General features: G+C 43.6%; 2 protein-coding genes across 3 annotated transcripts; one reads left to right on the top strand and one right to left on the bottom strand.

Annotated features, from left to right (window-relative positions):
* Positions 1-535: 535 nt before the first annotated feature.
* Positions 536-14696, top strand: adamts13 (ADAM metallopeptidase with thrombospondin type 1 motif, 13). Of its 2 annotated transcripts, none has more exons than XM_039013408.1 (31): positions 536-762; positions 1101-1167; positions 2881-3149; positions 3272-3437; positions 3535-3671; positions 3809-3892; positions 4014-4138; positions 4267-4413; positions 4751-4885; positions 5054-5204; positions 5362-5466; positions 5587-5744; positions 5904-5967; positions 9461-9587; positions 9714-9862; positions 9974-10094; positions 10200-10280; positions 10373-10554; positions 10738-10894; positions 11046-11175; positions 11267-11446; positions 11572-11770; positions 11876-11984; positions 12066-12195; positions 12270-12449; positions 12711-12915; positions 13006-13354; positions 13467-13610; positions 13752-13931; positions 14076-14316; positions 14404-14521. In XM_039013408.1, coding segments are annotated over exons 1-31 (4554 nt in total). In that variant the 5' UTR covers positions 536-681; the 3' UTR covers positions 14405-14521. The 2 variants fall into 2 exon arrangements, with proteins under 2 accessions (XP_038869336.1, XP_038869335.1); XM_039013407.1 differs by having other exon boundaries at positions 537-762; positions 14076-14257; positions 14404-14696.
* Positions 14605-27185, bottom strand: LOC120063194 (carnitine O-acetyltransferase-like). The gene is made up of 14 exons (XM_039013409.1): positions 27038-27185; positions 20919-21197; positions 20612-20730; positions 19655-19708; positions 19393-19558; positions 18756-18930; positions 18359-18537; positions 18109-18209; positions 16731-16850; positions 16517-16639; positions 16275-16410; positions 16113-16175; positions 15878-16015; positions 14605-15725 (listed from the first exon to the last, which is right to left on the bottom strand). The coding sequence occupies exons 1-14, from the start codon at positions 27062-27064 to the stop codon at positions 15510-15512; spliced, it is 1896 nt and encodes a 631-aa protein (XP_038869337.1). The 5' UTR covers positions 27065-27185; the 3' UTR covers positions 14605-15509.

The following is a 27185-nucleotide window of genomic DNA, read 5'->3' as shown; positions in this document are numbered from 1 at the left end:
GCATTCAGTCCTTCTAAAGTACATCTGTAATGTTACAGTGGGCCTTGTCTGCCCTCTGGTGGTACAATATTACACTTACAAAAATGATCTGTATGGCCTGCAGCATTTATGATAGTGTGTGTGAACTTGTGTAAATTCAGTTTAGAGCTTCTGTGAAAATGATAAGGCCAAATTAACATCCTGGTTTTTTCCCTGTTTTTTTCTTTGATTTGCTCACTTAGTTAGAAAGTCATTGCTGGAAATTGGTATATCAACAAGTCGTCAAGTTCAAAAGGTTATTTATAATGGCATTTCCATGTGCTAACTCAGTACTAAGTCACTAACAAAATACTGTACATGAAACAAGCAAGGAGTGAGTTTGTGGACAAATGTACTGTTCTGCACTGTGACACCCGCCAGTGACATCCAGTGACCAATAGAATAAACAACAGTGTTCACCAACCAGCCAATCAGCTGGCATTGCTCTTTTCACCTACTCCCACAGTGAAAATCAACAAATGAAGTCTGTCACTTATCAACTACTGCCCCTGATGTTTTAGTAAACTTGTTTGCCACTTCCCCATTTGGCTGGGTCTTATCAGACTCGGCTGGAAGGAAGATCTTGGTCCTCTTACTCTGATAGATATATAGCAAGGCCAGGTAGTGTGTGGTGTGGTCCCACAGGGAGAGGAGAGGGGAAACATGGCAGCCTTGGCGCTGCTCTGTCTGCTATCAGTGCTGCCAGGCTCCACAGCAATACTAATGAGATCTCCATTGGAGGAGGTAAGTGGAAAACACAGGGATGTGGTTGGTGATTCTTCTGTTTGTGACATCTGCAAAGTACATTGACCTCCTCAACTTGCGCTGTTTATCGTCCTGCGGAAATCTCTACCTACAGAGAGGCAGATCACAGGATCTCAGTTGTATGATACACTTAAAAGTTACATTTTTCAGGGGTTCTGTAAAGATATTATTGTTGTTCAGTTGATTGTGCTCCTCATGGACATAGGCCTGCTGTAATCTGTCATACTGTATACAAACCAGGAATGGATTAGTGATTCTAATCCTCATGTTGCTGCTCACAAAATGACCCCAACATTTCATTTGTATCCCCTCTCCAGCTATTTCTGCACTCCCTGGATCAAAAGGACATGGTGTTTTATTTTGGTACCGACTCTGCTACCTCAGGTATGACTGAATAATGACACAGTTTCCATACGGTTACAGTGAGCTACTGAACCGTTATGGTGGATACAATAATTCACATACAGCGGCAAGAAAACGTATGTGAACCCTTTGGAATTCCCTGGATTCTTGCATACATTTGACATAAAAATTGATCTGATCTTCATCTAAGTCACAACAATAGACAAACACAGTGTGCTTAAACTAATAACACACAAATTATTGTATTTTTCTTGACTATATTGAATACATAATTTAAACATTCACAGTGTAGGTTGGAAAAAGCATGTGAACCGCTAGGCTAATGACTTCTCCAAAAGCTAATTGCAGTCAGGAGTCAACTAACCTGGAGTCCAATCAATGAGACGAGATTGGTGATTTTGATTAGAGCTGCCCTGCCCCATAAAAAAAACCTCACAATTTGAGTTTCCTATTCACAAGAAGCATTGCCTGATGCGGACCATGCCTCGAACAAAAGAGATCTCAGAAGACCTACAGTAAGATTAAGAATTGTTGCCTTGCATAAAGCTGGAAAGGGTTACAAAAGTATCTCTAAAAGTCAGTCCACTGTAAGACAAATTGTCTATAAATGGAGAAATTTCAGCACTGTTGCTACTCTCCCTAGGAGTGGCCGTCCTGCAAAGATGACTGCAAGAGCACAGCGCAGAATGCTCAATGAGGTTAAGAAGAATCCTAGAGTGTCAGCTAAAGACTTACAGAAATCTCTGGAGATGCTAACATCTCTGTTGATGAGTCTAGAATACGTAAAACACTAAACACGAATGGGAGGACACCATGGAAGAAGCAACTGCTATCCCAAAAAAACATTGCTGCACATCTGAAGTTCGCAAAAGAGCACCTGGATGTTCCACAGAGCTACTGGCAAAACATTCTGTGGACAGATGAAACTAAAGTTGTTTTTGTTTGAAAGGAACACACAACACTATGTGTGGAGAAAAAAAGGCACAGCACACCAAAATCAAAACCTCATCCCAACTATAAACTATGGTGGAGGGAGCATCATGGTTTGGGGCTGCTTTGCTGCCTCAGGGCCTGGACAGCTTGCTATCATCGACGGAAAAATGAATTCCCAAGTTTATCAAGACATTTAGCAGGAGAATGTTAGGCTATTTGTCTGCCAATTAAAGCTCAACAGAAGTTAGGTGATGCAGCAGGACAACAACCCAAAAGACAGAAGTAAATCAACAACAGAATGGCTTGAACAGAAGAAAATACGCCTTCTGGAGTGGCCCAGTCAGTCCTGACCTCAACCCGATTGAGATACTGTGGCATGACCTCAAGAGAGCGGTTCACACCAGACATCCCAAGAATATTGCTGAACTGAAACAGTTTTGTAAAGAGGAATGGTAAAAAAACTCCTCCTGACCGTTGTGCAGGTCTGATCCGCAACTACAGAAAACGTTTGGTTGAGGTTATTGCTGCCAAAGGAGGGTCAACCTGTTATTAAATCCAAGGGTTCACATACTTTTTCCAACCTGCACTGTGAATGGTTACACAGTGTGTTCAATAAAGACATGAACAATTATAATTGTTTGTGTGTTATTAGTTTAAGCAGACTGTGTTTGTCTATTGTCGGGACTTAGATAAATATCAGATAACATTTTATGACCAATTTATGTAGAAATCCAGATAATTCTAAAGGGTTCACATACTTTTTCTTCCCACTGTACAATATTGTAACCTTTCTCACCCCAGTGCCGGAGTTTCAGCTCATCTGGACAGACTGTGCCTCTACGGAGCTCCACACTGGCCCCTGGCGATGCTCCTTCGAGACCGAAGGGAAGCGCTTTGTGCTGGGGATCGGGGAGAGGAAGCAGTCCTTCTCCTGTCAGTCCACATTAGAGACAGCTCGGAACACCACTCTCAAAATCATAAGGAAAAGTCATGCCATGTGTTGTCAGCAGGCCAAAGTTCTACATCCTCCTTCAACTAAAGGATTTCTCACCATCTGTGCCAGGAAAATGGTACGTTTTCCAAGACATAAACAATTCTACAGTTTACTTATTTATTTATACTGTTATTCTGTTATTCATTCATAATTCTCTTAAATGAATTTGGATTGCAATTGTTTTTCTATTTCCAACAGCAAGGCCTGGTTGTTGCAGGTAAAGAGAAGGAGAGACTATACATTCAGCCAGTGCTTCAAAAACACATTCATCTGACTGAAGCCAGAAACTGTTCCAGTCCAAGAATACCTCATCTGGTGTTCCACCAGCCATTTACTGCCAGAGGCCCCCCCAGACACTCTCACAGTCAGTGTTCAAGTATCATAGCATTGTATTTAATGTTTCATACTTCATCCTCGCACATTCTGTTAGCATACTGCTCTTTTTGTCTTCATCCTGACAGTGAAGAGGCTGCGTCGCCAAAGGTCAGCCATAATGCCTGAGGTGACCCACCTGGAGCTGCTAGTGGTGGTGGCGCCTGACGTGCAGCTGGTCCACAGGCAGGACACAGAGAGATACATACTTACCAACCTCAACATTGTGAGTTTGTCTGTCTGTCTGCCTGCCTGTTTGCCTGCCTGCCTGTCTTTGTCTGTTTGTTATTGTTTGCGTCAGGCATCTGAATGATTATTGAAAGTGGTCATCCACTGTTGGTGTGTCCTGTTATCTTCCCACAGGCCTCAGAGCTGCTGAGGGACATGACACTGGGAGCCAACATGAGAGTGCATCTGGTCCGTATGATCATCCTCTCAGAACCAGAGGTCAGTGTCTGACAATGTCTGTCCACCCCACACACACCTGGATTGGCCAGTCTGCCATGGAGGCCTGGCTGAGGAGCCAGAAGAATGCTTCCCTCTCTGAGTGCTATGTTCTCACTTTCAGCCAGAGATTAACATCTCCACCAACATCTCCTCGTCTCTGAGGAGTGTGTGTGAGTGGGCCAGAAGGGTCATCCCCTCTAATGACACGGACCCCCTGCATGCTGACCTTGTGTTATACATCACAAGGTAGGTCATTGTACTTTATCCTGTGCTATTTTTTTCAAGTTGAATTGTAGTCTGTCTGAAGTTAGAACATTTATATAATTGTAAATCTTGTGGTTTTACTTTACTGTAATTTGTTTGTCCTCAACCAGATTTGATCTGGAGCTGCCCAATGGGAACAAGCAGGTGAGGGGCGTGGCCCAGCTAGGCGGGGCATGTTCTAGCCAATGGAGTTGTATAATCACAGAGGACACAGGCTTTGATCTGGGCATCACCATCGCTCATGAGATAGGCCACAGGTAACTTGAAAAGGAAAAGGCACAACGCTCGCTCACCATTTAAAAACAGATTATTTTATTTAAGCAACTATCAAAAGCTTAGGCCACAGGTAAGACATAGTGGCATGAGATAGGCCACAGGTAAGACATAGTGGCATGAGATAGGCCACAGGTAAGACATAGTGGCATGAGATAGGCCACAGGTAAGACATAGTGGCATGAGATAGGCCACAGGTAAGACATAGTGGCATGAGATAGGCCACAGGTAAGACATAGTGGCATGAGATAGGCCACAGGTAAGACATTGTCAATAGCATGGGAAGAGCTACAGTTAGTAATCTTCACTTCTTTCCCCCAGCTTTGGTATAAACCATGATGGGATTGGTAACACATGCAGCAGCAGTGGCTTTATGATGGCCTCTGATGGAGGCTACAACAGTGTGGATCTCACCTGGTCCCAGTGCAGCAGACAGCAGCTGTACACATTCTTCAGGTAAGCATGCCAGCTGTTTCTCACATGGACTCTTAATAATGACCTGTTCATCATAAGTAGATTACTCTGCAGAAATGTAATAATGGTCAGTGGTACTGTACACAACACAGTGAGTATTGTAGAAGGCTGGTAATGAGAGTAAGATATGTGTTTGTTATGCTATTCTAGTGAAGGCAAGGCTGACTGTGTGAAAGACTTGCCTGTTCTGGTTGGCTCTCTGCAAGACTGGAAGCCAGGCCTTTACTATGGCGTGGACGACCAGTGCCGGATAGCGTTTGGTAGCACCGCCAGGGCCTGCTCCTTCACCAACCCTGACCTGGTAAGGGACACATTATGACATTAAAATGGCAGCCACTTCTGTGATTATACTATCATGGTTATACTGTAGTAATAAGAGTGGTTATACAGTATGTTGACAGTATCTATAGCTCTGTCTGGGTAAGGCTTTCCCAGTGTTAATTCTTTCCTCCTGTCAGCCTGTGTGCCGTGTTCTCTCCTGCCACATCAAACCTGATGACAACAGCTCATGTAAACGTCTGCTGGTGCCTCTGTTGGATGGGACAGAGTGTGCACCCAACCAGGTACAGCCTTATGTTATCACTAGTCACATTCAATCATTATGACTATGTTTGGTCAAAGTATGCAACATTTGGGTTGTGAAATGAAAGCAGCCCTGACCTCTAACCCTGCATGTCCTCTAGTGGTGCCTGAAGGGCCGCTGTGTGTCCCCAGACCAGCTCAGTTCCTCTTCCTCTGCGGTGGTGCACGGGTCCTGGTCCAGCTGGTCCCAGTTCTCCCCATGCTCACGGATATGTGGCGGGGGCGTCACTTCCCGGACCAGGCAATGCAACAACCCACGGTAACAAGAAACAACAGTCAGGCCCAATTACAACACTAGTTCTCATGACTCCTCTCAAGTGCAAGTGGTACATTTCTGGCAAATAGGATTAGTCAAACAGTTTATTATTCTTGATGGATGTCTTCATAATTTTCATTTAAAAAATGTTTTCATTTCCAGACCTGCATTTGGTGGGAATGACTGCAAGGGCAGGGATACAGAGGCGGAACTTTGTCACCAGCAGGTAAAACTCCACAGGTCATGTTTATGTTTACAGTGGGCCTCCGTAGGTCATTTTTACAAGGTAAATTGTTGCACCATTTATTCTGTGCCGTGAGTACTGTACATGTACTGCATGTATGGAGCGATTTCAGTGCTAAAAAATGTATTTTTTAAAATTGTATTAGGATATTGAATTTGAATGTAATATTGTTTTATTTGTAATGCACAAATTGATTCATTGAATTCATAAATTGAACTTGTATTTCATGATTTGAAAATGAATTGAATGTAGTATATAGCATACAGGTTTTCAATTTAATTCAATTTAATATTCAAAATCAATGAATATTCAAATTCAATATTTATATATTCAGTTTCAATATGGTAGATATTGCATTCATTTTCTGTGTATCAAGTTTACAAACTAACATTCACATGTTAAAATTCAGATTCAAAACCAGAGACAACGTCCTGGTACTTTGCCAGCCAGGAAAGGTAGAGGAGCACAGATAGAATCAAACGCTCTCTGTGGTAAACTGACGGTTGAATATATTTTATTCCTATGAATTTGGCGCACAGGAGACCTGGGTTAGAACCCCATCAGTCAAACTAACACGTCCTCATGTCTCAGGCAAGGTTGCTCATCATATTCATGGATCACCAAACCACCTTTGTTGCACTCTCATTAAATGGGGTGCACTGATCTGTCTGCTTCTTTTTTCCACGGAAAGTGTTTCTTTTGTGCAGTAGGCCTGATTTCGAACCCAGTTAGTTATATTGGTGCCGTGATCTCTAAGTATGAGGTCAAAGGGGGGGTAAAATGTAACCAAGATGGTTCGATGAACCACGCTCTTTTGATGACTAAGCTTGCTGGAGACTTGAGTTAGCTTCCTGAACTCATTCCTATGGGCTTTAGCTAAGTGGGCTAACACAGTCTTGTGACATACAGGAGACCTGGTTTGAACCCAGTCAGAGCAAGATTAAATAAGGAGTGGAAAGGCTATCATTAGAAGGGCTATGACAGGGCTATTCCACTATATTCTTATCGGGACCAAACTGTGGTTTTTGTGACACTCCCTTCCAATGTTCCCTCTAAAAAAAATCTGTCACTGAGTACATTTCAGGTCTGCTGAGTGCAAACTTGAACGTTGTGAAAATTCTGTACAACTTCCAGATCACGTTTACTGTGAACACTGAGGCTGTACCTGCTTTAAGTTACAGTTTTAACAGTGGTCAAGTAGGCTACTGTGACTATTTGATCAAAACGATGGAGAAAAATGCTTCTCATTTTAACATGGAAATAGCTGTTCTATCATTCAGCCTACAGTAGCAGCCAATGTGTGGTGTTCAATGTATGCCTACATTCCATGAGACTTTTGAAAAAAAAACATGCAGGGCTTGACATTAACCTGTTTATCCACTTGTCCTTTTGATGCAAGAAACTACTTTACAAAATAAGATGCATTACTATTCCCATACCATTATAGAGAATCAGACAAATTATGCTACCCTCTACCTATTGGCTAATTAGCTTATTCAAGCCTGTCTCAAAATACAACACTGCCCCTTTAAGACAAAAAAAAGCTCTTTACCTGACTTGCTTTTCAAAGATGTCTAGAAATGTACATGTTTTTTGCTCTTGTAGGAAGTAATCACTCCCCTATTGCTGACTACAAATGATCTATAACTGAGCTAATAACTCACTAAAGCAAAGGATAAGAACAAAATGTGCACACGTGGCTACATGCAGCTCTCGCTTTAATCTCAAAACAAACGCATCTACTCACGAACGCTCATGCTGTAAACACAATCCAGTTCAAAATAAATGGCACAGATCCAAAAATGGCAATGGTCTATTTGCATATAGGCCTCCTGCAGCTCTGATTGGTTATGCTGCACCAATCTGTGTAGAGTATAGGCTGAGTCCTACTCCAATGCATTCTGCCTTCAACAAAATCTCTTGCATAGTTCATTTTGTTTCGGTATGTTGCATTGAAAGTGGCTAATATTGCGTTGATTCGATCACAATTGCCACAGTAAAGGGAAACGTTGATAATGTTAACAGGGAAAACTCTAGAACAGTGGTCAATGACGCTGTCGGTGTGATCGAAGCGTAACGCTTCAAACACACTGACAGCGTCATTGCACAAAATAGTATGCAGCACCAGCTGGATATGTATGCAACAAAAGTTCAACATTCACCTTCTGCTCCCATTTCCGTCAAGCCGTCTATGCATACAGTTTGACGCATACGTTCGATAAATCCAACGTATGCACCACACAGAACACACTGCAACTGCCTCTGCAACGCAATGCTGCAAGGCAAACGCAGCATTCCATTGGAAATGAATGTAATTCTGGTGTATCAAAACGCAATGACACTGTCGGTGTGATCGAAGCGTAAGAACATAAACTCACTCATAAAAACAGCAGCTTTTAAACGCTTTGAAATCTCACAGTATCAACTTTGCTGTAGCTTTCTTTTATGTCTGTTACTGCGGACATGGTAATCTGAGCCATCCGTTTGGCCAGCGTTAGACCTAAGTGCACTTGATTTGCTCTCCGGCCCGCCGGGAAGGCAGAGTTTGTACCTCCAGACACATGAAATGGTTAAAAACGGCAACAGTTCATCTACGCAGCACACAAGGCAGCTGAATCAGGTGCACCTACCGCCAACAGCCCGAGATGAATAAAAAAATAAATAGTTTTTTTTTTTACAGAAGTGTTTGGCGATCGCCTAGGAATGCCTTGGAGATTGACCAGTCGATCGCGATTGACCGGTTGGTGACAACTGCTCTAGAAAGTTGAGTAAAATTCAATCTCGTGCTTCTCTCCATGGGCTGATATTTTTTCTGCGTGGCAGTTCTGTTTACCACAGAGAGCGTTTGATTATATATTTTCTCCTCTACCTTTCCTGGCTTGCCAGGAATCTGGATCTGAATTTAGAGATCTGAATTTAGAGATCTGAATTTGGAGATCTGAATTTGGAGATCTGAATTTAGAGATCTGAATTTAGAGATCTGAATTTAGAGATCTGAATTTGAAAACTGAATCTGAATGCATCCGGGAAGTTGAATATATGAAACTTTGATCAACTTTAAATAAAAGTTTGGAAACTTGATACACAGACAATGAATGCAATATCTACCCTATTGAAGATGAATATATCAATATTGAATATTAAATTAAAACGGAATGCAATATTCATTAAATTCTATTCAAATTATGAATTATATGATCATTGTGCATTACCGATTAAAAATTATTACATTATAAAAATCTATATCCTAAATTATGTAATTCAAAAACAATTTCTGTTAGCACTGAAATGACTCCATACACATGCTTCGAGTGGAATGAGGGAAGTTGAATTGGAAATAGAAATGTTGCTTCTCTTCAAAAGACTATTATGATCGAAAGTTCAATTGGTCGTCAGAAGGATGTTAACTGAAACATAGGGTGTGAACACAAGCAATGTTCGGCATTCTTCCCCTCACACTATGCTGTCTGAGTAGCAGTGTGAAAGGACCCAGCTGGCCTTCATGGCAGAGCAGTGCGCCCAGACAGATCTACAGCCCCTGTACCTGTCCCCCAACACGGCCTCCCTCTACACCTGGATCCCCGCTGTAGGCTTTGTCACAGGTGGGCCAAGACACCTTGCCAATGGGGAATGGTTGGGTCATTGGGATGGAGGGCAATAAACAAAGGACAAACTACTACATTACTGACTCCCTCCACTGTATTCCTCTGATTTTCCCCCATGACCAGGGGATGAACAGTGCAGGTACATGTGCCAGTGTAAGGGAGAGAACTTCATTGTGAGCCGTGGGTCTCAGTTTGTGGATGGGACTCGTTGTGAACCAGACAGTCCAGCTCCCCTTGGTGCCACGACAGCTTGTCTAGGAGGGATGTGCCAGGTAAAGGCCAGCTTCGGTTTCTCCACCTTAGAGAGTTCTAGAGACGCTTTGAGAAATTATTAGACCTGACATGTCCTCATAAGCTAATGGGCGAATAATTTCTTCCACTAGCTGTTTGGCTGTGATGGAGTGTTGAAGTCTGGGAAGGTGGAGGATGTGTGTGGGGTATGTGGAGGGGATGGCTCCTCTTGCAGTCTCACCTCTCAGTCTTACAGTGGTGGTCAGGCCAGAGGTAACAGCTCAAATATCCCCATTCTTCAGTCTGGAGAGTGATCATTTCTACCTCCATCTTATTCCAGTAATTAAACTAGATTTTCCCTGCTTAATTGATTCTCAGAGTACGTCACATTCCTGACCCTGCCAGTAAACGCCACTCAGGTTCACATTGTCAACAGGGCACCTGTCTTCACTCACCTGGGTGAGTATCTGGGGTGACCTTGGGTGGTTTGAAAAGAAACCCCAAATCATATAAAGGACAATAAGCAAGGTGTCTGGTGTTTTTACCCATAGCGGTGTTGATTGGGAATCAGTATGTTGTGTCTGGGAGTGGCGGCATTGCGTTAAACATCACTCACCCCTCTCCTCTGGAGGACGGTCGTCTGGTTTATCGTCTGTACCTGACCCCTGACCTCCTGCCTCTCATGGAGGAGCTGCTGCTACCTGGAACTGTTACAGAGGAGACACACATACAGGTCAGCAGGGAGAGAGACATTCCCAGACATGGCAACAGACACTCCAAATATCAGAGGGGATAACTGTGAGAGACACATATAGAAGAGGAACAGTATCTCCATTCACTATGTACACACACATATAGAACTTTACTGACTCCTCAAAATACAAAGGAATATGACATTTGTTTTTTGCTCCAACAGGTCTATCGGAAATATGGAAAAGAATATGGACCACAAACCAGTCCAAACATCACCTACCACTTTTATACTCCCATTAGTAATAATGCTTTTATAAAAGAGATACCCAGGGGCAAGTGGACTGTTGTTACAACATCCTGCTCTGTCACCTGTGGCTCTGGTAAAAGTCATTTTGAATTATATATATTTTTTTACAAATGATTGTTGAATAAATATATTTAGTTTGTTTGTTTTGTTTGTTGTGGGTGTACTTTAAGGCTTTCCAAATGTCACTGTTCTTATAGATCCACTGTTCTCTCTTTTTCTTGTAGGCATACAGAAATCTATGCATGTCTGTATGGATGAAGACACCAAGGAGCATCTGGAGGAGGTCTACTGTGATTCAGCTCCCCTTCTCCTGCTTCAGCAGACAACCTGTCACCTCCCAGCCTGTCCCCCCAGGTACACTCTACATTCACTGCACACTGTCACACCTAGAACGCTTCAACTTTCATCAAACTGATTGATCAATGTCCTGTGTTGTGTTCTCCAGCTGGGAGACGGGAGAGTTTGGGCCCTGCAGTGCCTTATGTGGTGGAGGAGAGAAAGTGCGCCCTGTGAGATGTGTTCAAAGGCAAGGAGCAGATGTCCTACAGGTGGCCGTTTCTGAATGTCCACAACACCCAGCCACACAATCAGTGGATACATGCAACTTTCAACCCTGCCCTGCAAGGTATACATATTTTTATAATCAAATACAATATGTACATGAAGCAAACAAGGTCCAAGTTGCACCATGTAGGTTAATGGCCCAGTACAGTGTTGATATAGAATTTTTGGGGTGGATGCGTGTGACAGGTGGAATGCGTCAGAAGCCGGGGAGTGTTCAGCGGTGTGTGGGCCCGGAGCGGCCAAACGCGTTGTGACATGTGTGCGGTCCGAAGGTGGTCATGATGTTGAGGTGGACCATAGCTTGTGTTCAGGGCTCTTCAAACCACCTGTCTTAGTGTCTTGTGTGATCGATGTCTGCCCAATTGGCTGGGAGTCTAAGGGACAGGTACAGCAGAGATCTATAATACATCTCATAAATGTGCACACCGAATTCTAAGACATCATACTGGAGAAGGTGGAACTTTGACGTCCATTCATTTGTCTTTACCAGGATCAACCTATACTTAACAAATCCCCTGGTTTAAGGTACCGCTCCAGGTACCTAACAGTGTATGTTTGGAGCCCTGTGATAGGCCAATGCTCAAAGACCTGCGGAAATGGTAAGTTAGACCAGATAATCCCTTCCATTTTTAGAAAGACAGTGTGGTACCTTGGTCAACACAAGCCTTATACATGTGTAGGTACCCTGCAGGTGTGGTTTTCATGTCTGGACCACCAGACCAGGCTAGCGGTGCCTGAGGTCTACTGTGATGCCTCCAGCAAACCAGAGCCTCACACAGAGTCCTGCAACCCTTCCCCTTGCCCTCCCATGTGAGTTGATCCTTTCAAGTACAAGAATGACAGCTCTGTCATAGCAGGGTAACAGCAGTGTGTTTCCCATGCAGGTGGCGCTACAAGCAGGGAGTGTGCAGTGTGTCGTGTGGAGGAGGCGTGGCCCATAGGGTGCTATACTGCTCCCAGGAGACCGAGGGAGATGAGGAGGTGGTTGTGAACAATACAGAGTGCAGTAACATGACCAAACCCATAGCAGTGGTCACATGCAACTCCAACAGCTGTCCAGCCAGGTAATCCATGCAACTCCAACAGCTGCACAGCCAGGTAATCCATGCAACTCCAACAGCTGCACAGCCAGGTAAACGGTAAACAGACACTGAACACTGGCTAGAAGACCAGGGTAAAAAAGAGAATCTAAATGTGGAATTCACCACCCATGGATTTCAGTTTGTCTTGAATGCTATGTGAGTGTCAACAGACAGTGCCATATAGAGATTTCTGTATGTATTGCTGGGTGTAAATAAACTTGAACTTGAGATAATACTGTCCAGGTGGAGAGCGCTGAGGACGGGGGCCTGTTCTACGTCTTGTGATCTGGGGTTAGCCAGGAGGCATGTCTCTTGTGTTGAGTATATCCATGGGGAGGACAGTGAGGTGTCTGAGGAGAGATGCCATGCAGCCGTTAAACCTGCTACCACGGTACCCTGTCTGGTGCAGGTGTGCACCTTCAGATGGGACGTTAAAGACTGGAATCAGGTAGGTACAGTGGCCAGTGGTGTTTTCATACATGAGTGATTTATAAATTATGTAGATGTACTGTTGACTAACTTTTCTGTTGTCTCTCAGTGTTCAGTGCCATGTGGGTATGGGATCCAGTCTAGAGCAGTGTCCTGCATGGGACCCACTAAGCCTGAGCCCCTCAGCCCACTGCTCTGCATGCACATGCCCAAGCCCATCACTATCCGGGGCTGCCAGATGGACGACTGCAGGGTCTTAGAGAAGACTAGTCCCCTCACCCACACACACACCACCAACGCCCCCTCACTAGAGACCAGGGACCTGTTACCCAGTCCCCAGGGCATGGAAGTCACTCCCATGGATGAGGAGCTGTCTCCTACTCTCAGCCTGACCCAGACACCCCCGACTGCAACAGAACTGATCACCCCAGCCATGCCCACTGTGACACCTAAAACCAGTAAGGTGGCAGAACTCTGCTTCTTTAGCACTCATCAGAAAAGGCATAGACCAAGCATTGAGAGAGCTCCATCAGCTAATGTAATAGTTATCTACTGTGTGTCGCTATCTAGGTCTGTGTGGGCAGCTTCTGCTGGGGGAGTCAGGCACAGTGGACTTGAGACATGAGACAGGTCGCTGCATCCTGTCAATAGGCCGGCCCCTGGATGAGGTCATCCACATGAAAGTAGAGTCCAGCTCCCTAAGCTGCAAGAAAAGTGAGAAATTTTATAATACCCTTTGTACTGTCTATCTATGGCAACCGAAATGGACAACAATAACCCTGTGTGTGTGTGTGTGTGTGTGTGTGTGTGTGTGTGTGTGTGTGTGTGTGTGTGTGTGTGTGTGTGCATGCTTAGGGGAGTATGTGGCGTTCTATGACAGGCTGGTACTGGTCAGGAAGTGTGACCAGCTTGAGGACACTGAACTGACCTCCAGGACCAACGTCCTGCTGGTGCGCCAGCATCTCTTGTCCCCTGGAAACGGAGTGCTGCTCACTTACAGCAGTCAGAAGAACAACAAGAAGAGTCACCACCAGGGTAACACTGAGCTGCTACTGTATTGGCTGGAACAGAAGGCAGAGTGGCATGTTGTTACAGAGCTGGAACAATAGATTTTTAGAAGGACATATTATTTGGTCAATTTAATACATACCCACATGCTTCTTTCTGTTGCTCCTACAGACTGTGATGTCCAGCTGTTTGCTCCCAGCGGGGTCATTGAGAATCCAACGATGACCTCAGCGTTGGGCAGTCACACCTGTCGAGTCCTCATCAACGCCCCTCCCTCAGTGAAGATTAGGATCCGGGCTCTGAGCATGGGCCCTGTGGTCAACAGCACAGCAGCCCAGTCCACCTTCATTATGGTCAGGGAGGAGGGAGACTGTTCTCTCTTGCTTTTCAGTATATTCATCAATGCAAACTAGTTGAGTATACATTAAACCATGAATCTTGAATGTTGACATGTATGCCATTGTAGATAATATTATGCCTCTAATACCATCTCCATTAGATACGAGATGTAGACGTCTTGAAGACCAACGTGTTCAAGGGCCAACAGCTTTTTGACTGGCGATCAGCTGGAAACATGGCAGAGATAGAATTTCATGGCGAGTACCTGCAAAGCAACGGGAGCTTCCGAGCTGAATACTCATTCGTGGAGCCTTGATCCTTGGCTCGCATTTCTATTATACAGTATTTAACGAGACAGGAATTTAGGCAGTTACTGGAGAACAATTTGTCCTTAGTTTAATCAGTATTGTCAGAATTTTGTAACATTAAAATAAATGACAGCAGTCAGTCTTATTTTGTTTGTTATTTTTTTGTTGTATAGAAAACATTTACCAACGTAAATCACAGCAAAACCACTCAGCAACTCATTATTATGGCACACATTTTCAGAACTTAAATAACTTAGAACTGTTTCAACTTATTTTATAAATATGAAATAACAAATATGTAAGTAAACAAACTGAATAAACACATCTATAGAATCCCACAAAAATAAATGTTAAGACAGCGCCAACATAATGTATGACTTTTAAATATAACTTAAAACAGACAGATGTAATCTCTTAATTCGATCACTATGTTGTCGCAGAAAATTATCCTAACAAAATAATTTATCAACCCCTACAAAAATGTCCATTAAATAACGCACATAATAATTCACATTTCCTGTTGCTGCAGGATTATTGTCCTGCTGTGAGAAACTGGTCAAATTAAGATAGTACACCTGTAATACAGTATAGTCTCTGCCATGATCTGGTGTGGATCTTTCTTTGACATATGGAGCTTTCTATTTGGAAAAGGATATACCCATTTCATTCAACATGAAATGTATAACTTTCCATCAGTCATACTCGCTTTACAGTCTTGATATTATTTTGCTTATTACAGGACTGTCTCTCCTACAGGATTTTCCCTCCAACACTCACATCACGTCTACCTGAAGGGCCCAAAATCTTCCCAAGGCCCACCTAACGCATTGCAAAGTGCTTCTCCTCTCTCCATGTTACAGCACTAGATATACCCGGGTGGCTTCAGTTTCCCCCACTACCTGCAGCACAGGTTCAGTTCCACACCGCCATAAAGAGGAGCCATGTCCCCTGTGGGGACTCATTGCTTGGCCTTAGCTGTCTCCTCCAGCAGAGACCTCATGTCTCTCAGAGCCTTCTTCATAGCCCGGCCAAAGTTGGCAGCATGTGTCTCTTCACAACTGTTGAAGGCTGTAATGGCAATGTTGATGTGGTCTGCCATGGGGTTGTAACACACTCCGTAGCCATCTGGCACCAGTGGACCGAAGCACATCACACAGTCTGTCTTGGCACCAGCCTGGAGAAGAGAGACAGTGAAACATTACCTTTAGCTGTACAAATGTGGGCCAAAACTAATAAACACATTATTACCAAACCACTGTCTACAATTTGTCCTGTTATATGTTGTATTTTAGGATGCTAAATACCTCACATAAACAGCCTTCATACCTGGCTGGTGGAGAGATTGGGATGCTCAGCCACAGCATAGGCTGTGTCCATGAATATCTCTGGCATGGACGTCAGTTCTTCAATCGCCTGTAACTTCAGGCCAAGGAGATGTCTGTCTATGGCCTGGCCATGAATTGCCTGCTCATTTTGACATACACAAAATGAATGTACATTGCAGTGAGTGGGGACAAGCATGGATTAATACAGTAAATGTCCATTTCCATCTAGTCCTCACCATGCTTGTGTATTCTACGTGGGCTTGGCATGCCTTGTCCAATAGAGAAACCTTCTCTGTGTTCTGTCAACATATGGGATAAACAGCCATAATTACAGTAGAGTGACAGTCAGGGTTTATTGTTTATTTAGTGTCAACGTTCAGGTTTCAGAGTTGACCTACCGGTTTAGCTAGGTCCTCCATTGCCTGGACAAATTTGAGAGACTCATTGGAGCAGGAGCGGATTGTGTCTGTTCGACCAAGTGCAAACATACGCAGGGACGCACTCTCATAGGTGGAACAGCACATCTTATACATTCTGAAAGATGTAAAAGCAATATGTCTCATCAATATGTCTCAAAGTGATAGGTTAAGGTAACCCGACTGCTGTTTCAGATGTTGACTGTTTTGTTCATGAAACCCACCTGAAGTAGGCAAGCTGTAGAGCCATTTGTATAAAGGCATCTGGACTCATCTTGTGAGCCTTTGGAACATTTCTCCCATAGTCAGCAAAGTTGACCACGTTCACATCCAAGTCATGTGACATTCTGGTGAATGAAAGAGTAGCCAAAGAGTGAGAAACACTTCAAAGATATGTTTGAATGGAAACTGCTAGGAACACAAACAGACTCTACTTGCATGTTCATATTCTGTTTGGCCGACTCAATATCCTTCTTGACCTCAGGTGTGATATTGAAGCGCAGTTTGGGAGGCATGGGCAGAGGGATCATGGGAGCGCGTACCACCTCCATCCTTCCCCTGTTAAAACAACACAAAGCATTATAGGTGTCCTGTCGGGCTGTATCCACGCCTGGTACGGCAACTGCTCCGCCCACAACCGTAAGGCTCTCCAGAGGGTAGTGAGGTCTGCACAACGCATCACCGGGGGCAAACTACCTGCCCTCCAGGACACCTACACCACCCGATGTCACAGGAAGGCCATAAAGATCATCAAGGATAACAACCACCCGAGCCACTGCCTGTTCACCCCGCTATCATTCAGAAGGCGAGATCAGTACAGGTGCATCAAAGCAGGGACCGAGAGACTGAGAAACAGCTTCTATCTCAAGGCCATCAGACTGTTAAACAGCCACCACTAACATTGAGTGGCTGCTGCCATACATGTATAAAATGTATCACTAGCCACTTTAAACAATGCCACTTAATATAATGTTTACATACCCTACATTACGCATCTCATATGTATATACTGTACTCTATACCATCTACTGCATCTTGCCATCTTTATGTAATACATGTATCACTAGCCACTTTAAACAATGCCACTTAATATAATGTTTACATACCCTACATTACTCATCTCATATGTATATACTGTACTCTATACCATCTACTGCATCTTGCCATCTTTATGTAATACATGTATCACTAGCCACTTTAAACAATGCCACTTAATATAATGTTTACATACCCTACATTACTCATCTCATATGTATATACTGTACTCGATACCATCTACTGCATCTTGCCTATGCCGTTCTGTACCATCACTAATTCATGTATCTTTATGTACATATTCTTCATTCCTTTACACTTGTGTGTATAAGGTAGCTGTTGTGAAATTGTTAGGTTAGATTACTCGTTGGTTATTACTGCATTGTCGGAACTAGAAGCACAAGCATTTCGCTACACTCGCATTAACATCTGCTAACCATGTGTATGTGACAAATAAAATTGGATTTGATTTGATTTGATACTTCAAGAGAGGCACAGTCACATTCAGTAGCAGGCCAGGATTGTGATTCCAGCTTGGCCATGATCAGTGGGCTTCAAATGGTAGTAAAGATCATTTTCAAATGGATCAGGCACAATCTAAACCTGACAAATAGTGAATCTTCAAAATGCTTGCTACACTCAGGCATAATGCACCTGCTCTGGTTGGCAAAATAGCCATGGCAACCAGCGCCAACCTTTTTATCTGTAGTACACAATGACCTTGGTAGTGCTGTGTACCATTAATCAATGAATGAAATAAACATATTTTGTTATGCCTTACATGTACTCAACCAAATAGTCCACCAGGAACACAATGGGTGGGCCTTCAGCTGGGGCATGCTCATACACCAGACCACAGGTACCATCTTCACCCACAATAAACTGGGGATTAAATAATACACGTTATAACAATAAGACTTAAAATACATGTATGAATACAGTAGAATAATGCAAGAGACTCTGAGTAAAAATATGAACATATATCAGGGAGGATGCAACCTTTGTTCTACAGCTTTAGTCTCAGAGCTCACCTGTAACGTCTTATCAAACCAACGGTTGCCACTGTTCCAGCGACTCCCTCCACCATGCAGCATCTGGGCAGCGACGCGGCTCTGGTAGCGCTGCTCAGACATCTGTGGCATGGGGGCGTCTAGACACACTGTGAATATGCTCTTCTGGATAGCACGGACAGACTCCTTATTTGTCTTGTCTAAGGAAGAAAACGATACAATCAGCGACCTACAAGGACCTTGAGGAAAGCATCGACCAATACGTCTAAAACAGTATGTGCAAAGTGATAGGATGCATCCAGTCACTCTTGCGTTATGGCTCAAGACTGGGTTATGACTAGGGTTTTGTTTATTTGGTGGGTCACTCCATGCGCTCCAAAGACCCTTCTCTAGCATTCAAGGCTCTCCCTGGCCTCACCCTTGATGAGGTTGTTGTAGGCCTTGCCCCAGGTGTTGCGGTGCTGGGAAGTCAGGATGCCAATAGGCTCCTTGTTGCTCTGCAGGGACGAGTTCCAGATTTTCTCCAGTTGCATGTAAATCTGGTCCACCGTCAGTGGGGAGCCATCACTGTTATACACATCCAGGACAAAGAACTAAGGACAGAGGGAGAAGGTCAATACGCATTTGAGGTTCTGGTTAAGTGGGTTAGAGATAATCCCGGGTGGCGCAGTGGTCTAGTGCACTGCATCGCAGTGCTAGCTGCGCCACCAGAGTCTCTGGGTTTGCGCCCAGGCTGGGCTGGGTTCGCGCCCAGGCTCTGTCGCAGCCGGCCGCAACCGGGAGGTCCGTGGGGCGACGCACAATTGGCATAGCGTCATCCGGGTTAGGGAGGGTTTGGCCGGTAGGGATATCCTTGTCTCAGTATGTAAAATGTAATAAAATGTATGCACTCTACTGTAAGTCGCTCTGGATAAGAGCGTCTGCTAAATGACTAAAATGTAAATGTAATAATAAACGAACAATACAACAATGTTATTGAGTTCCCCTCTTGTGTTGTAGCAACATAAAGCAGCATCAAAAAGAGAAAATCAAAGCAATAGCACACCCTAGTGTACCTGGAAGTTATGGACCACAGTGATGTGAGTAGGGGCCACTTTCCCGATAGCGTGGTTGACCACAGTGTCTCTCTTTGGTCCAGGGATACGACAGGAGGACAGGATCTGGTAGTACTGGTCCATACACAGAGGCTTCCCACCCAAATACTCAATAGGTAGGGTCTCACTGTGACACAGAGTTACAGAGTCAACTGGGGTGACAAATATATATTAGATGTATATCATTAAGATAGAAAATATTATCTATATCAATATTACTCACTTGTCAATCATTTGTTTGAAGTCCAAAACTCCTGAAATCAATTTAGCAGCAAACCTGAGCAGAAAACATTGATTTACATTTTAGTAGACACGCTTATCCAGAGTGATTTACAGGAGCAATTAGGTTTACGTGCCTTGCTCAAGGGCACATCATCAGATTTTTCAACTAGTCGGCTCAGGGATTCAAACCAGCAACCTTTCGCTTACTGGCCCAATGCTCTTAACCACTAGGCTACCTGCCGCCCTATTGAGTAATTAAGTATGATACCTTATATGGTATTTCCTCATCCAACTGGGATTCAGCCTTTTACCTCTCCAGCATCTCATGTTCTATTCACATAATCAACTCCAATACACTTTAGTGCACCATTGTTTACCATGTCCTCATATCTCCAACCAGACTTGCTTAGCATGTCCAACTCAGAACCATGATATCTGTCTATTTTGATTCTATATCTCTGCATTTATTGAACTGTCTGTGTCACACTAGTCTAGTGGATACAATGGTGTACATTACAGTACAGTATATTGTTGAATCATTGACTTTTCATATGAGCATTAAAGTCTGCTCTAGTGTGATCTTCTATTGCATGTGTTTGGCACTGTCCGCAATGTTGATTGCGTACGTGGGTCTCCGCGGTCCAAAAAAGCTGAGCAATGCTATGAGCAGCCAATGTGCTTAAAATAGCCAGCATGAAAGGGGAGTCTGTCTAAAGGTCATCTGAAACTCAAGCTTATTCTCAAGTTCAACAGAGCTATGGCGGATTACAACACTGAAGTCAATCACTTTCTACTGACTTTTCTACTAAGCAGTAAGCCTATAAAATGTCCTTTTCACGGATCGGTAGAGACAGCCCTAAAATGTTTTAGTGCTGGTGGAGGGTAGGCATCTACTGTATAATCTCGTAGCAATGGCTGGTACAGTGGTCTCAGACACACATGGTTCTTTGTTGCTCACCTCATTTGTCCTTGGCGATCTTGGAAGGTCATGCGGGGCAGGACCACCCCAGGGCTGGAATAGACTGCCACAGGCATCCGGGAATCCAGATAGGCTGACTGCATCCACCACTCTGTGAGCTGCATAAACATCCACAAACAGCCATGATAATGCTATAGACCATCAACATGTCATTTACTGTAGGTGCATAAAGGATATAATACAGGTATCTGTTCCTGCCAATCAACCCAGAACAACCCAGTGCTCTGCCCCACTAAGTACCCATCTCTGCTCTATGTGACCAGTTCTGTTCTATGACAGTACCCACCCAGTTCTCTTTGTTGCTAGCTCTGCGCTCCAGGCTCCTCTGCAACCTGTCTCCCACTCCCTCAGGAATGAGGAACTCCTTGACTAGCTTGCGTGTGTGATCCATCTCCTCCTCACTGAGCAGGGGCTCCAGCATCAACAGGTAGCGCTCAAATGTCTGCCTTAGTGGAGGCACGGGCAGCTTGGGCAAATTGTCCTGGTGATGCGAGGACCTCTCTGGGAGGATGGTCACTGACATCGGCTTGACGAGGCGACATGGCTTCACCAAGCCCGGCCTTAACTGAAAAAATGCATTCTGTGTCATTGCATTTCTAATAAAGAATTTGTTTTGCAATCAATATGACATACTGAAATACCACACATACGGTACAGTATCTACGTTGATATTTAGTTTAAGTTTCTGAAATATTAAGTTGATAATCCCATTAGCATATAAAATATATCAGCAATGTTGGGTGAACACCACAGAGCTGATTGGTAGGCCTACTGGCCAGAAACTGTCAACACCATGATACATACAACATTGGAAAAACAATTTAGTAAACTTAAATAAAAATGTTAAATTAAAACATTTGAAAAGCTAAAACTATTATATTTGACTGCAAAACGAACTAAAATAAAAACCATCATACCTTTTATACTTTGGACAAAAATCTAATGGGGTTTTTAAGCTTATTTTCTAATGGGGTTTTCAAGCTTCTGAATCTGGTGGGAAAATGCTATCAGTAGATGCCAATGTTTCAAATAGGCCTAGCTTGTGCATCACTATCACTAGCTAACATGGAAGAAATCCAAGGGCGAGCATGGAGCGTGACTGGGCCAAGCTAGAACAGCTTGTGAAGTTGCTGGAGCCGTTCTCAATCCACACTGACCAACTTCAAACTGACAGCCAGTCGCTGTCTGATGTGGTGGTGTGCCTCCTCAACCTTGAGGCGCACTTGCTGTCAAATACTGTTGCAAAACAGTTGGCACAGGTCCTCCTGAAGTCACTGTGTGAGCGCTTCGCATGCATATTGAATCCACTGACAGCCAACTTTGATCCAACCCCTGCAGCAGCTTGCCTGATGGACCCAAGTGGGTCTCTGGCACTTCGCTCGACAGAGATGGAACCCCTGATTAGGGAGGCAGAGTCTTTTGTACTTCAGAAAATCTGTGAGTACAGCCGTGGAGCAGGACCCCAGGAAGATGCCAGCACGATTAATCCAGATAGTATCTCTACCACTGTGCTTCAGAAATATAGCTTCCTCGCATCGAAGATTGTGTCTGAGGTCACTGTCCAGCCGGAGGGTCAACCTGGCAGGGCATTAAGTGTCCCATGTAAGCTGCGGAAATACCTGGAAGACGTAAAGAGGGGCATGTTTACAGTCACCCACAAACAAGTTCTGCCAGGCAAACTGCCCTGTGGCACTGGATCTGGTTTCTGCCACTGCATCCTAAGTGTTTGTGGAGAGAATATTCTCTGTCTGTGGACAACTGTCATCAGGCTTGAGAAACCGAATGACCACCTCTCTGGAACGCAGAGTCTTCTTGAAGATAAGCCAGAAAATATTGTTTGGTTGAAGAGAAACACACAAGCTGGCTGGCTGTCTGTGAACTGATAGATTTGTGAAGAAATATTGTATTGTTTATATTTTTTGCTGTTGTTGCAGCTGTTATGAACCTTTTTAAAGGGGTTAGTCAGTGATACATGTTTAATATTACATAAACGTAACATGTCAAATGGGCCAAGACTTAATTTGTTGTTTTTTCCTCTCTCTTTCTGTCAGATAAAGGTAAATGTACTTGATTGTTAACGAAGTAGATGTTAGAACAAAGCTTTGGATTGGTGTAAACATGGGCAAGAGAGTTTCCTTCCACCATATTTCTTGCACAAGTCTAGGCGCTTATTCTTTAAATCGATTGAGTTATTATTTATGTCCTGGCCATAAAGTTGTATGGAGTCCTGTAGTGGCCAAAAGCCTGTGTTAGCACGGGCAGCTCCATTCAGGACTTTTGCCGTTTTGATTTAGTCAACTGGGTGGGACTTCCAACTTCCTTGACTGATTCTTCCTGATGACCTGGTTGGCATGACCTAATGAAACGGTTGGAGTTGTGACAGCCGTGTCATCAGGAGGGATCAGCCAATGAATTTTACTTGAGAAGAAGAACATTGACTATCTCAAGTTGGCCTCAATGGTGCTGCCCATGCTCTCACAGATGCCATCATGATACAGATACAGAGATGCTATGTCTATCCAAGTCTATGGTTCTGGCCCATCAACTTATGTATTACTGTATTATTGCCAAAAAACAAACTACAGGCTTACACCACATAAATGGCTATAATAACCTTGGTTTGCTCAATATGTTTAGAGTGTTGACAGTCAACATTGTTGTAATTGGCTTCAACGAGTATAGGCCTTTACGAATCGCACTTCTCCTCAAATAAAAAAGACATGGTTCCCATAAATTGTACTGTATGTGTGAGGCACGTTCTAAATAAGCAATATATAGCCTAGGCCTGTTTGGAGGAGCGCGTCTTTGGTAACCGGACAAGAAGCGCTCTTTGGAAATGGGGATGGATACAAGCTGAATGGAGTATGCACAGTAGGTAGACCTATGTGAATTGTGAATAATGCAAAAGCATGTCGGCAAAAGCCTCATGAGTAGACAATTTAGAAACCCTTTATGGATAGGCTATTTGCAGGCTAACGCATGACCAGCATAAAAAAGACACCAGATCCATTGCTGTAGAACCAGCTTTCGTAATAGTAGGGTAAGGGTAGCCTACTAAGGGTTTGTTTGTTAATCAAACGAAAAGGAAAACAAGCAATTATTTTTCTGTAATAAGGTACATGTTTCGAAATAGACGGACTAATCTGAGTTTGGCGGATGACAGGAGAACACTACCAGCCCCAATGCATAGTGCCAACTGTAAAGTTGGGTGGAGGAGGAATAATGGTCTGGGGCAGTTTTTCATGGTTCGGGCTAGGACCCTTAGTTCCAGTGAAGGGAAATCTTAACGCTACAGCATACAATGACATTCTAGATTATTCTGTGCAACCAACTTTGTGGCAACAGTTTGGGGAAGGCCTTTTCCTGTTTCAGCATGACAATGCCCCCGTGCACAAAGCGAGGTCCATACAGAAATGATTTGTAGAGATCGGTGTGGAAGAACTTGACTGGCCTGCACAGAGCCCTGATCTCAACCCCATCGGACACTTTTGGGATGAATTGGAACGCCAGGTCTAATCGCCCAACATTAGTGCCCGATCTCACTAATGCACTTGTGGCTGAATGGAAGCAAGTCCCAGCAGTCCCAGCAGCAATGTTGCAACATCTAGTGAAAAGGCCGTTACAGCAGCAAAGGGGGGACCAAATCCATATTAATGCCCATGATTTTGAAATGAGATGTTCGACGAGCAGGTGTGCACATACTTATGGTCATGTAGTGCATCTCTAACTCCATGTGCATATGGGTAATGTGTGTCACGGCTGGATAGGCTGTGCTTCCGTTGTCAAAATCCATGCCATAACCAACTGGGTTACCGCTAAGACCAGCTTGTGGTTGGTCTTAAAATATCCCCACCAGTGCATACTGAAATTGGCACTTTCGCGCACGTTTTTAAGGGTACAACTAAGATATTACCACCCCTCCCACCTCAGAGCGAGCAAGCTCACATAAAACAGAAATTACAAATCCTGGCGCTAGGGTTTGAAAATAGAAGAGCTTTAACGGATCAACATTTTTTATCAAATAAAATCTTACTGGTTGCGTACACGTTTAGCAGGTGTTATGGCGGGTGCAGCGAGATGCTTATGTTCCAAGTTCCTATCAATCACAGCAGTAAATGTCAAACAAGCACACAATAAACAAAAATTCTAAAATAATAAAAAAATGTAGTACAGCAGTACATATATAAATAGTATGTTCCTCTGAAACCGCTTGGTATAGAGGTCCTGGATGCCAAGGAAGCTCGGCCCCACCCCAGTGATGTACTGAGCCGTACGCACCCTTCTGTAGCGCATGGAGGTCGGATCCCATACCAAGCGGTGATGCAGCCAGTCAATACAATTTTGAGGATCTAAGGTCCCATGCCGAATCATTTCAGTTTCCTGAGGGGGAAGAGGCATTGTCGTGTCTTCTTCACAACTGTGTTGGTGTGTGTGGACCATGATAATTTCTTCGTGATGCGGACACCGAGGAACTTGCAGCTCTCGACCTGCTCCACTAAAGGTCCCGTCGATGTGGATGGGGGCATGCTCAGCCCTCCGTTACTAGTCCTTCTCTTGTCCAGGTGGGATAGGGAAGTGTGCAGTGCAATGGCAATTGCGTCGTCCGGGGATCTGTTGGAGCCGTATGCAAATTGTAGTGAGTATAGGGTGTCGGGTAAGTTGGAGGTGATATGGTTCTTAACTAGCCTCTCAAAGCACTTCATGATAACAGAAGTGATTGCTACGGGGCGATAGTCATTTAGTTCAGTTACCTTCGCTTTCTTGGGTACAGGAACAATGGTGGACATTTTGAAGCAAGTGGGGACAACAGACTGGGATAGTGAAAGATTTATTATGTCCGTAAACACTCCAGTCAGCTGGCCTGTGCATGCTCTTAGGACACGGATTGGGATGCCGTCTGGCAATGGCAATTGCGCTGGCTTCTCGCCAGCTGAAAATAGAGGCCAAAGGGTCTGGGCCGTTGCAACGGAAACCAGAACATAAGAAAACAGACACCATATTAAGGTTACACAAAGTGATTAACATGCATTTACGTTCGTTTCAATTTAAACAGGTATGATCAGTATAATTCTGTCTGAATCCAAAAACCAAAGCAAACAATAGATTGTTAGATTGCAAATTTTGTGACTAAGAAACTTGAGACCAAAGCAACTCTGTCAAGTTTAGCATGTTGTTACACTATTTGTTTGGACTGTGCTTGGCTGTCAAGTTTCCTGACAGCTTCTTCAGGTTAGAATATATACTGACCGTACAAAACTGACCAGGTGAATTCTGGTGAAAGTTATGATCCCTTATTGATGTCACCTGTTTAAATGACTTCAAATCAGTGTAGATAAAGGCGAGGAGACAGGTTAAAGAAGGATTTTTAAGCCTCGAGTCAATTGAGACATGGATTGTGTACGTGTGCCATTTAGAGGGTGAATGGACAAGTCAAAATATTTAAGTGCCTTTGAATGGGGGTATGGTAGTAGGTCCAGGCGCACCAGTTTGAGTGTGTCAAGAACTGCAACGCTGCTGGGTTTTTCACGCTCAACAGTTTCCCGTGTGTATCAAGAATGGCCCACCACCCAAGGGATATCCAGCCAACTTGACACAACTGTGGGAAGCATTGGAGTTAACATTTTTGAAACATTTTACTCCACTACATTTCCTAAAGAAAAATGTATTCTTTAATCACATACATTTTCCCTGACACACAGAAGTACTCATTTACGTTTACATTTCGAATGCTCAGGTAGGTCAGCAATATGGTCCAATTGAGTACTTAGCCTATCAATATAACCCGTTGTCATCGCTACTGCCTCTGATCTGGCAGACTCACTAAACACAAGTACTACATTTTTAAATTATGTCTGAGTGTTTAGTGTGCCCCTGGCTGTCAGTAAATAAATAAATAAAAAAATAAAAAACCGTGCATTTTGATTCATGGCATTTACTTTTACTCAAGTATGACAACTAGCCTACTTTTTCCACCACTGTACTTAACTACATTTAAAACCAGACACTTTTAGACTTTTACTTAAATCTGGGTGACTCACTTTTACTTCAGTAATTTTCTATTAAGGTATCTTTACTTTTACTCAAGGTATGACAGTACTTTTTCCACCACTGCAAACACAAATAAAAAGCAAGCTGTAGTCTATATTAAAATATTGCATAATAGTTTAACCCACTGTCCTTCAATTAATTGTTATCAGTATTGATCTGATATAGACATGAACCTTGAAACGTTATCCATGTTGTAGCCTAATATATGAGGTAAATAGGTTACAGTATGCAACCCCCCCCACACATACATACATACATACATACATACATACATACACAGCAGTAATAGTGAACGCGCTGCTCTCCGTTATGGGTGCACAACTGCGCATTTATGAATTATAAAAACGTTTGACTCACCACGACTCTCAAAAGAAGACCCAACATAATTGCATAAAAATGTCCCCGCGAGGCTTTGGTTGTTGTTTGTGTAAAGAAACACCTCGAGCTGTCATGTCAAGGACATAGCCCACGCCTAAAGTTTTACCAGTTGAGAAGTTACTTAGTA

This window comes from Salvelinus namaycush, chromosome 18, assembly GCF_016432855.1.
Source record: "Salvelinus namaycush isolate Seneca chromosome 18, SaNama_1.0, whole genome shotgun sequence".
Taxonomy (NCBI): domain Eukaryota; kingdom Metazoa; phylum Chordata; class Actinopteri; order Salmoniformes; family Salmonidae; genus Salvelinus; species Salvelinus namaycush.
Note: the sequence above shows the minus strand (reverse complement) of the source record. Positions and strands in the feature narration are given on the sequence as shown.

What these genes read in the sequence shown, in the direction of transcription:
- adamts13 (XM_039013407.1), top strand. Translation starts at nt 682, where the DNA reads ATGGCAGCCTTGGCGCTGCTCTGTCTGCTATCAGTGCTGCCAGGCTCC. An exon ending in TACCGACTCTGCTACCTCAG is followed by an intron (nt 1,168 to 2,880) that starts GTATGACTGAAT and finishes TTCTCACCCCAG; the next exon opens with TGCCGGAGTTTCAGCTCATC. An exon ending in CCCAGTCCACCTTCATTATG is followed by an intron (nt 14,258 to 14,403) that starts GTCAGGGAGGAG and finishes CATCTCCATTAG; the next exon opens with ATACGAGATGTAGACGTCTT.
- LOC120063194 (XM_039013409.1), bottom strand. Translation starts at nt 27,064, where the DNA reads ATGTTGGGTCTTCTTTTGAGAGTCGTG. An exon ending in GCCAAACAGAATATGAACAT is followed by an intron (nt 16,640 to 16,730) that starts GCAAGTAGAGTC and finishes TTCATTCACCAG; the next exon opens with AATGTCACATGACTTGGATG. An exon ending in CCAATCTCTCCACCAGCCAG is followed by an intron (nt 15,726 to 15,877) that starts GTATGAAGGCTG and finishes TCTCTTCTCCAG; the next exon opens with GCTGGTGCCAAGACAGACTG.